The 11,774-nt window shown below is 44.6% G+C and overlaps 1 protein-coding gene across 2 annotated transcripts in view; it reads right to left on the reverse strand.

Annotated features, from left to right (window-relative positions):
* The window catches only part of btbd11b (BTB (POZ) domain containing 11b), a 75,717-nt gene extending 65,248 nt beyond the window's left edge, over positions 1 to 10,469 (reverse strand). For both annotated transcript variants that reach the window (XM_020642663.3, XM_020642654.3), the window contains exon 1: positions 9,059 to 10,469. In XM_020642663.3, coding sequence (XP_020498319.1) covers positions 9,059 to 9,911 — 853 coding nt within the window. In that variant the 5' untranslated portion in view covers positions 9,912 to 10,469. The remainder of the gene's footprint in view (positions 1 to 9,058) is intronic.
* Positions 10,470 to 11,774: the final 1,305 nt, after the last annotated feature.

The raw sequence follows: 11,774 nt of genomic DNA on the forward strand, positions 1-11,774 counted from the left end.
ACTTCTCTGAGAACAACAATAGGAGTTCAGTCACTGATGCTGCGCCTCACTAATCCACGTGCTGGGACTTGTTTGCTCGAGTCTTCTTCCTGCTATAATAAGAAAAGGCATCGCCTGTCTGGGTGTCATCTGTCACCCACAGCTTCTCTTATGGATTTTCCTGTTTTGATCCCTGCCATCTGTGCCTCTCTCTTTCGCTCCCTCTGTGCTTCCAGATCAACGTCATGAACAATTCCTTCATAACAGCGACTCATTTTAAAACTAAACGTGTCCTCATTTGTTCTTATCGTTAACCTAACTCCAGGTGAGGGTGAATCAGCTTCCTGTCGTCCCAGAAGGTTTCATTCAGAGGAAAACAAATCTCTAAAAGACAGAAATAATAAAAGCAGCTGCAGCTGCAGCTCTTTGATAAAGTCACACGGGGAAATAACAACAGACGATAAATAGGAAGCGAACACATTATGCATAGAGGTATTAAGAGATAACGGCTCACTCTCATGGTAAATATTGTCAGGGCTATTGAGGAGTAAATGTCATTTTAGGAGGAGGTCAAGAATGACAAAAAGAAAAATTCACTGAATGTCTGTTAGCTGCAGCCTCTCCAGCACAGTTTAATCAAATGACATCACAGAGTGGAGCTGTGGTTTTTAAACTTTAAGAGATAAGCACTCAGGTTTGTAATTTTCTGCTGCAGAGCTTTAGGAAGTCAGAGGAACAGGTCTGCGTCGAATAAGAAATAACAGGGCCCTGAACATCGGGGTACTTTTCTGTGCCGGTTGATTGTGTACAATGGCTGCAGCCACGTTCATTACAAGGTGTGTGTTGAAGCGAGCAGTCGACAAGCTGCACTCAACAATGAGGAACATTAAAGAGGCAAAAACCTAAAAGATACGTTTCCCTTTTCACTTCGACTTTAAGAATCCATTTTTTTTAGTAAGAGGAGAGTAGCGGGCAGTTTGACAGATGGGCAGAAGTTTCTCCCAGAAATAAATCCAGTTAAGAGTTGATTGTTTACTTTCGATTTCCACATACTCTGTTCGCTGCCACTCTAGCCAACGATCATGTTTCCACAGGGAGCGCCACGGTACGTCTCCGGAGCGTGACTGCATCAAGCTGGACAGAATAACACAAACCTGGACAGGAAGTCAGACAAGGAAACACAAACTGCATCCGGTCAATTTCAAAATAAAACATACACAGAGTCCTGATCGTATATCCCAACAATTTACAGCAGTGTTTCCCACACATAGATGATACCTGAGCGGGCCGCCCAGGTATATTTCAGACCTGTTTTTATTAAATTTTTCATTTATTCATAAAATCGCTACGTGCGAGAGAGAGAGAGAGCATGTGCGATAGAGTGCAGGCGCGCTCTCTGGACCTCAAAACCAAGAGAGCTGTATCACATCCGCTTCAGAGAGAGAGAAGGTCCACTGTCCATACACCCCTCTATCTCCCGTCAAAACTGAAGCTTCTCATGGCTTCGTTTTTAAAATGTTAATATACAGCTGCTTGCTGCGGATTCAGTGCTGGACTCCTATAAATAACAGAATATCAAGTGGAACTTTTCAAAACGTGAGGCGTACTCCTGGTGTTTGTGTCTGTGTGCGTGCGTGGATAAATTGAACAGATTAAAGTTGTTTGTTGCAAAAAACTAAATTAATTTAGAGGGGGAAACACATTTGATATAAATACAAACCTAATATTAAATAAACCCTAAGATAAGAGTAAGAAAAAAGTATGTCGATCTCCTGCACGGCCTGACCCAGAGTGAGATAAAAGTAGGAGGGGTTTAATTTCAAGCAGAGAACGACGTCCACACGTGGTTATGCAGGAACTGTTCAGGTATGACTATGATTGAATTTTGAATGGATGCACAAAACAGACACAATGCATCCATCTGGTAGAAAGTCCAGTATTTTATCATATCACCATAAATATATATATCCAACAAGAATAAGTAAGAATATCTTTTTGCGCTATCACGCAGCCCTGATCTGAAGTAAACTCAGCTGCAGCTCTCTGAGCACCGTACCAGACTCTATGTCATATCAGCATTCCTCACTCCCTTCCTAAACCTGCAATTAATTCCAGAGCTGCTCCGTGTGTGTGTGTGTGTGTATGTGTGTATGTGTGTATGTGTGTGTGTGTGTGTGTGTGTGTGTGTGTGTGTGTGTGTGTGTGTGTGTGTGTGTGTGTGTGTGTGTCTCGGGCTCTGCTGCACGAGGGTTTCCCTCACACAGACGTGTTTTATCTCACTCTCAGACAGAATGGGGACTGGTCTCATTGGTCTCATTGGTCTCACTGGTACGGAGTGGTACAGCTGCAGACCAGAGTCAATCCTGTCTGCTGCTCCCTCACCCCCACCCCCCCGTCAGCATGTGTGCACCAGGCACTGACCTCGCACTGTAACGCCGACGCCTGGATGAGGAACAAAAGATCTGTGAATGGAATGGGACCTGCACTCCTTCACCCAGAAAAACTCTTCCACACACATCTGTCTGGCTCGTCTTGGAAAAGTGGAAAGTGTGGGTTCAACCAGATCATTTCCTGCTGGTAGAACATACTGTAATTCTTTCAAGGAAAGTCCGGCCGCACTGTTTTGGTCCGCTGACTTCAGCGAGGTGCTTTGAGTACTGTTATTTACTGTTTTTATGTTCTCACTTTCACAACATGTTCCCTTCTCTCCACTCTCAGTGGAGTGTGTATGTGTGCTGTGATAATGATAACAGAGCATGTTTTCCTGGCATGAAAAATTTGAGTGAAGAGGGAACAATGCCACAAAGCAGAATGCCCGGTTCTTCAAATTACCTAAAATTGCACCGCAGCAGGGTTCGATTTCACATGGCAGCAGCTCCACAAACATGAATTACATTTCCACAGAGGAGAGAGAACCATCTTTGGCTGCTGTTAACATGTCAACCTTTCTTTTTCCCCATGTGTTTGGATAGACACACACTGCAGAGACTGACAACACAGCACACATTCAGCTGACAGCTCCAGATAAACATCTTATCTCAAGATTTGAAAAGCAGAATATCAGGCCTGCTGCTTGTGATCAGTTATAAGAAATGTCTGCCAAAGCAGCGAGCTAAATTTACTTGTTCTTGAATAAAGATAAAAATTGAATGTTAAGAAACTTAATGAGTACATTTTGCTTTCTGCACATGCAGCCAGTTTTTCTCTTTACAAGCATTTCAGGCCTAAATGTTGCATCTTGAAATAAGAGGATTGTTGAGACTTGTCAGGTGAATGTGTGACTTATATTAAAGCTCCCATATTCTCTTCATGTTCCCCTTTCATGTTTTCAGTCTGTGAAACCTATGAAGCAGCTTTACATGATCTTATTTATCTGATAGCGGCGTCAGTAAAAACCTCATTTCAGCCTCTGCCTGAATCAGTTTGTTTTAGCTGCTGTCTCTTTAAGGCCCCCCTCCCCACGTGCCTACTTTCTTCTGATTGGCCAGCTGTCTGGAAAACCTCCACGGGGCAGAACGCTGCAGGGCTGCCAGGGGAGGGCTGCTCTCCAGTGCTGGGAGAAGAGATAGTCTATGTTAGCTGCTTAGACTTAGCAGCTTACGTAGAGGCTTGAAGCCGTCTGGTGAAATTATTGGTTTCATATCTGGGAACTACGTGATTTACAGAAGAAGCTGTTTAGCGCCCTCTGCAGACTCATCCTGGGATGCGTGCCAGCAGCGCCACTCCGCTGAGATCTTTTTCACATACGCTGGGAGTCTATTTTCAACAGAACATGTTGCAAGCACGTGTCAAGCTGGACAGAATAGATCAACCCAGACAGGAAGTCAGACAAAGAAGCGCAAAGAGCATCCGGTTTTTCAAAATAAAACACAATATACAGACTCCTGATCACTCCCATCACTTCATCAACATGACGTCAAAACAGGCACGGAATGAAAAACAAATTATGCTGCAGGATGCACGCCGTCTGATGGAGCAGAACCGTGGCGCTGACGGAACGTAGCGTGCACAGACTATTTGGAAATTGGCAGTAAGTGTAATGTGATATATTTAACTGGGAATTAGACAAACACACCTGCTAAGGTTTGAGTTTTTCCCGTGTTTCTTCTCATCTAAGGAGCAGTGGTAAAAACATCCAGCTTTGTCTCTCTGTGGAAGAGAGAGAGCACCATGAACGTTTGGGCTCAACCAGTTAAATGGTTACAAAAGAACAAAACACCGACCAATGTCTCCAGCTTATTGAATCAAAAAAGAAAAATATCTGTGGTGGAAGAGATTCAATAAAAGATATTGACGAAGGCCTCCTGACCAAGCTGCGTTAGTGTTCACAGAACATGGAGAAATCACATCCATTCCTCCCACTTGGCAGAGACAGAGAGAGAGAGAGAGAGAGAGGATGGGTGGATGGAGCGATACTGTACTTCAATTTGGCAGACTTTTGACAGACAGATTTGGCGGCTCGGTTAAGGTCAAGCCCCCCTCTGATAGACCGGCAGGCTGACCTTGTTTGTCCCTGCAGACTGAGGGCTCCTGAGGTTCAGAAGGCGTGCACCATCACAAGAAGACACAGAGAGGAGAACGACTAATTCCACAGAACGAAGCTTCTTAAATTAACATGACCTTTTTTTCTGTAAGGAGCAGACGCACCTGTAACAGTCTGACATCTACTGTAACTGAAACAGTCACCCACCACTAGGTGGGGCTGTAGCTGCGGTTTATTGGACGTCTCCTCTCGCTCTTCTACCAAGATGTAAACAAGCACAGCAAACACTTAGCATCTCGTAGGAGCAGCAGTGTTTGTCCGTATTTTAAACTCGAAAATGGGGATAAAGTTGTGTGTAGGTTTTTTAAGGTTTAACGGGGATAACGACCGGCGCGAAGAGTAACCACGGAAAGGTGAAAGGTAGGTAAAAGGTAAAACATGCAGAATTTTTAAGTTATTAAAACATGGACGAAACCTATGTTGTATGTTTTGTGTTGAGTACTTACATTACCTCAAATATTTCCAACAGTCATCAAAGAGAAGTCCTTAGTTTTAGATTTGTAACGCTACGTTGCTTGTCGCAGCACAGGCCATGTCAGAGCCGCCATGACAGAAACGACATGTTTATCGTTGCCGTGGAAACACCGGGTGTTATGTCAAAGACTGCTGCATAAGGAAGCGTGAGGTGCTACCAAAAGCTGCCGTACTGTTGCTGTATATGCTGCTGTGATTAAAAACGTCATGCAATTTATACTCTGAAACATTAGCTCGTCTGTAATCCTCAGGTCGGTTTCACCTGGTCGCCATGCCTACAGTCAACTCAGAGTTCGTTTTCATCTGGGGTTTAGGGGGAGGGTTAGCAGACAGAATTAGGGGTGCAGAAATGCAAGATTTTCTCTAATCGATTACTCTCCCCATTGTTAAAGCGAGTACTCCAGTAATCGTTTTGTAGTTCCTTTTTTTCTGTGATTCTTTTCCCCCACGGGAGGCCCCGCCCCCAAATATGACGCGATGCCGACTGTATCTATTGATTAGTTAGAATCTTCAGGATTTTAATAATTGTTAGTAATAGGCCTACTTTGTATTAACTTTCAAATTAGGACATTTCTTACTTCAACAGACAGCAAACCTCAAATAAAAATTCACAGCCGTATATTATGACCGTTTTAACACTTTATTATAAGTTATAATAATAAAGTGTATGAAGTGAAAAATAAAGTGCCTACTATTATAATTAGAGCAGTGAGTGTGGCGAGCGGACGAGCAGACATCAATGCGCACTCATTGCATGTTGAAGCTGTTTTGACAGCAATATTCTGTTAACAAAGACTCCAGTCTGCAGTGTAGAGCACTCTTTACTCTGGTTAATGAAGTTACAATAGAACAGGTGAAGGATTTAAGTGTCAGTTTCATCTTTCTCCTCTGTGCGTGATGACACACTCGCTCAATCTCACTCGTCCGTCCGTTATGAGCTATTTCTCCCTATAAGGTTGTTCCATTTCGTAGTTATTAAAAGAATAATCATCTAAAATTCCAAAATATAGGAAAACATCTAGTTATGCTGCTCTGTCCTGGGTGATCAAACGTCTTTGGTTTGGCGGGGTAAAGCTGTAATCACGAAGTGAAAGTCCTTTTTCTGTGAACTAAAAAGACAATTTGAACTGAACTTTCGTAGATCATATTGCATATTTTGTTTGTTTGGGACTTTTAATGAATGATTTATTTTCATTTTAGACAGCGTTATGACTCAATCTGGTAGAACTGACCTGTAAACTAGGATGGACCAACGCTGCTCTCCTTCTGTTATGCCAATTCTTCAGACTACAGGAGAGTTCAAATGTAACTTCAGTAATGATCAGTCCCATATATGGAGGTTGTGGTCCTCCAGGCAGGCGGCCCGGGTTCGAATCCGACCTGTTGCTCCTTTACCGCTTGTCAATCCCCACTCTCTCTTTCCATCTCTATCCATTGTCCTATCTCTCCAATAAAGGCACAAATAGCCCAAAAATACATCTTTTTTTTTTTTTTAAAGAAAGAAGAACATCTTACATCACACACAGAAGGAGAAACTCCACACAAATTCCTCTCTCTGATCTCAAACATTTACACTCTACAAGATCTGAAATAATGACTCATCCCTCACAACAGGATGTGATTTGGAATATGGTGTGTGTCAGTGGGAGCAGCGCAGCACCTCACAACGTCTCATGTGATCTGAGAAACGTCGTAAACAAACAGAGACAGACTGAGACGTGCTGCAGTGATGCTGGATGAGAACATGTGTTGATACAAACACCTTCACTGTCGTGCTTGTCTTCTGATTATTATCCATCAGAACCAACCTAGGACCCAGACCAGATTCTTCCCCGTGTTGGTGTGAGAGGTGAATCAGGTCAAATCAGCCACAGGCTCTGGAGTCTGAGCACAGCCTTTGGCAACAAATCAATAGTCCCCGAGCACCACACGTTTTCCTGCATCTTAATCATCAGTCCAGTGCAGCACTGAGCACTCGTCACACCTCCTCTACGGCTGGAGAAATACTGCATGCAGTGTGTCCTGAGCGTGCTACACGTGTTATATTGATTTATCTTTGAACTGCACGCATGCATTATGCTTCAAAATACTCAGAAATAGGGGCGCTGGTGGCACAGTGGTTAGTGTGTGCGCCCCATGTATGGAGGTTGTAGTCTTCCAAGCCGGCGGCCCGAGTTCAGGTCCCGCCTGTGGCTCCTTTCCCACATGTCATTCCCCACTCTCTCTCTCCCTGATTTCTGACTCTAGCTACTATCCTATCTCTCCATTAAAAGGCACAAAAAGCCCAACAAAAATATTCAAAAAGAAGTTTAAAATATAATGATACTGTATGTTGTCATCATAGTAGGACGACAGGATACTACAATGTTAAACTTTGATATGATTAATGTAAAAATCAATAAATATACCTGGGTTAGGGTTTGGATACCACAGCAACAGCAATAGAAGTCTGAGGCACACATTATTGGGTAATTTATCATTTCTAAATCAAACATTTCAGAAAGACTCCTGCATACTGTCTAAATTTCACAAAAAGGTCTGCAATGTTTTGGTACGGAAACGGTGCCGAAGTATTTGTGCAAATTATACAGTAGCCCTATTCAGACTGCTGTTTCAATGTGCATATAGGAAGTAGTAACCGAGGTGTTACAGGGGCGAGACGGGTGTATGTGGAGCTCCTGCTGTGCCATGCTCTCTTGGGCTTCCACAACACCATCAGGCAATGTGAAGTCACAGACTATCGATCTGGCAGCGCAGGGAATTGAAACTGATTGAAGTTATCAAAAAATGTTGACAACCTTACATCATACTCACTAATGCACATTGATTGTTCTGATGCTGACTGTGCAGCTGAAGCCTCATAGTCATGCATGAATAAGCAAACAGAGCAGCAGGGGGACAACAAACGCAGCTTAAGGTTTCACTGTACCTTTAAAAACAAAGAGGTACATTGAAAAATAAAGTGCTCTCCTCATGATGCCAGGCTTCTGTGGGTGATTCATCGATACACTCTCTAAGTTTCTCTCTCTCTCTCCTTCTCTGTGCCTGTCTGTCTCTCTTTCTCTGCCTCACTCTATAACTCACTTTTATTCACATCACTCTACATAATGCATGATAGCACATAGGCCCCCCGGGGGTCTGTCATTACGTAAACCTGTTGCAAGAGGAGCCACAGCAGCATTTTTACAACATCCATCAAAACAGGGGCGAGCGTGTTTCAGAGAGCCTGGTGATGTATTGCTGGATAAGCGGCAGTGAGGTCTGAATTTAATCACACTCATTTTAAAAGCACCCATCAAATATTATTTCTTTACACTTTGAGAGCTGGAGAAAAAAAAACGACAAGAGAAGCAGTGTGTATGCCAGATTCAGCAAATAAAAGGCATGAATGAAAGAGCACAAAGACTCAAAGTGACCTCTGCAGGGCATCAGTGTGTCAACTATCAGGGAGAGCCCCTTTATGAGAGCTCTCAGAGTGAGGCATCGAGCCCAAGGACATCAGTGTGCATCAACAAAAAACAACACATACAGTAGAGTAACATGTGCAAGGGTGCAGATGACAAAAGAGGGAAGCTGGTCTCTCTCTCTCTCTCTCTCTCTCTCTCTCTCTCTCTCTCTCTCTCTCTCTCTCTCTCTCTCTCTCTCTCTCGCTCTCTCTCTCTCTCTCTCTCTCTCAGCAGAAAGCATCACAATAGATGAGAACACGTTGCTTCACTGATGACTTCAAGCTCACAGCCACTCAACAACAGAAACACAGAGATGGTGTCGTCAAATATTTTCCTTTCTGGCTGACAGTGAGCTCTTCATCCTCATAGCTGTGCTCATAATCAGTTCATTTTTGGTGCATATGAGACCCGCAAGGATCAGCATCACAAACCCTGTTATTGTAGTTCTTAAGACAGGCCTTTACCTGGAGGTGTTAATAAAGGCGTTTACCTGGAGGTGTTAATACAAGGCGATATGATGTCTAAATTGAGATCAGAGGCTCTACAGGTGACACATTCAAATATGTGTAGAGAAACAAGAGAGGGGCTCTGTGCCATTGGCTGATTCCGAACTCACCGCTCGCGTTCTTCCCACAAATCAGGTGTTGCCAGGGCAGCAGAGACCCCCAGATCTCCGCGTCCCCGCTTACGGCCTGTTCCAGGGTCTCCACGGTGAACTTGGGGATCCCGTTATCGCGCTCGAGCAGCGCACTGCGCAGAACCCGCGCGTACACCTCTCTGAACAGGCTCTCCATGCACGCAGCCAGGTAGATGGCCGCGTGCTCGTGGATCCTGACCGCCACCCTGCCGTCCACCATCCACCTGAAGAACTTGCCCACGTTGAATACGAGACCGCAGCGCAGCGACTTCCCGCGGCTGAACTTGTCCTCCTCCGTGCTCATGTTGTACAGGGACAAGGCACTGAGGGCCGCGCTGATGCAGCTCGTCGACACGCTCCACGACAGGACCATCTTTATGGCACTTTGGATCTCGTATTTGGTGCATTTGGCGTAGCGCAGACTCAGCCGCTGCGCCTCCTTCGCGACCCTTACCAGAGCCCGGCTGACCAGCACCGACAGCCGGAGCAGGACGTCCTGTGGTGGGGTCGGCAGGCTCATCTCCTCGTCCCTGCTCAGCGCGCTCGCCACTTCCCCGAGGCTCCACGGAACATCCTCAAGCTCGGGTAGTTTCGCGCACTGCCCGGTGCTCTCCAGGATCTCGGCGTCTTCGACCAGGACTGTGTTAACAGTGTCCAGGCTGTTGTGTCGACTGTGCATCGAGTCGGTTAGATGCCAGTGAGTCCCTCCATGCGCCTCCGAGCAGCACAGCGACGCACTGGAAGACCTGAAGGAGTCGGCGGCTCCACCATAACCCGAGTCTAGCGTCAAATCCTCCAGGGTCCTCGCGGCTGACTTGCTACTCCTTGCCATAACTGCACTTCATGCTGCAAGAGAGGTTTTGAAAAGTGAGGGGGAAAGATTCAGCACGGAGGAGCCTGTGTGCGCAGGCGCGCTGCACGAGCTCAGCTCACAGATACCACTGAGCTTTGAGAGAAAGTCTTTGCAGGCTGTCGGATAAAGTTAAAGAGAAGTATTTCACACAGCTCATCATCACGCACAGAGCCGAGGAAGCGCAGTGTCTGACACAGGGGGCGGGGCATAACGAACCGAGAGCAGCTGTCAGCCAATGAACTCTCAAGAAGAAGAAGCAACGAGCTCTAATTGGAGGATCAATATACAGTAGACTATAGCTCATTAACGAATACATCCACACAAAACACTTTCTATTTGTAACTTTTCTGTGGCTTTTGAAACATTAGATTGATTTAATCTTGGATTTTTAATGTATAGAGAATAAAAAATGAGGGATCAGAATGAGATGTTGAGTTACAGTCATTCAAGTCTTCATTTAAAAAAGGAGATCAACACTAAACATGTTTAAATGTCCACAGCTTACTTGTGAGAAAACTTCATTCATTAAATCTTTGGAGAAGAATAAATCGAGACATCCTTTCAAATGTTAAATATTAAGAGTAAAAGATGACACTAAATTGTGTAATACAGGCGTGTGTGTTTGATGTAACTATGTTTAGGGGACGAGTTCCCTAGAGGATCAGGCTCTCAGATATTTTCTGAGGCTAATGTCTGATGGTAACATGACTCAAGAGCATTAATAATAGATTGCATGCATAATGTATCCTTCTCTCCTCTGCAGGAGAACTCACTGAAAAAGGTCTGAATTACTTTCAAGGTCATTCACTGGATCCCTTACAGGGTCTAATACCAAAGACATTTTATTTTCTCCGTGAAACCTTGACTCTGTGGAAGCTGCATGAATGCTAATCCACCTTTAATGAGCGATGAGCGCATTAACCGTTTATCAGATGTTAGGGATATTACTAATTCCCAAATGACAGCAGGAAAAATTTAAAAAGTGAGTTAAATGATCTGAAGAGAACTGCAGGCGCAACTACATCCCTTCAGTGCAAACACCTTTGAATGTTTAAAGTCTCAAATGGTAGGGAAATCTAAACTCGTAAATGAAAACACTGCAGGAAGTTGAGATGGCTCAAAGGTCTGTGCAAGTGATGCTGCTTCACATCTGAGCTGCAGAGAGAGACAGAGCGGAGGAGAGGTTTCATGTTTCTCTGGAGCAACAGTGAACCCTGCTGCTCTGCAGGAGAACTTCACTTCATGTGACCCTGATGCTCTGATATCGTACTCGTTGGTGCAAAGACAATATGTGTCTTTTGTGTATGAAAAAGGGGTTAGTCCAGTTCAACCAATCTCACACCCACAAAGTCTGCCCGGAACCTGGGTGTCATGATTGATGACCAGCTAATATTTAAGGTTCATGTGGCCTCTATCGCCCGGTCATGTCGATTTGCCCTGTACAACATCAGGAAGATCAGACCTTACCTGTCAGAACATGCTGCAGCTCTTGGTACAAGCTCTTGGGATATCACGCATCGACTATCGCAGCTCTCTACTGGCAGGTCTTCCTACATGCACAATATCAAACCCCTGCAGATGACACAAAATGCATCAGCACAACTTGTCTTCAACCTACCTAAAAGAAAACATGTCACTCCGCTGTTCATCTCCTTACTGCTCACATCAAATGTAAAACTCTGCTGCTTGCTTTCACAACAGCGAACAAACGGCTCCTCCTTACCTAAACTCTTTCATCCATGTCACTCCCTCCCGCCCACTACACTTTGCCAATAAAAGTAATCTGATCCAACCTTCACAACAGGATCCTAAGACGCTGACTAGACTCTTTTCATTTGTAGA

Source organism: Labrus bergylta, chromosome 7 (assembly GCF_963930695.1).
Source record: "Labrus bergylta chromosome 7, fLabBer1.1, whole genome shotgun sequence".
Lineage (NCBI taxonomy): Eukaryota > Metazoa > Chordata > Actinopteri > Labriformes > Labridae > Labrus > Labrus bergylta.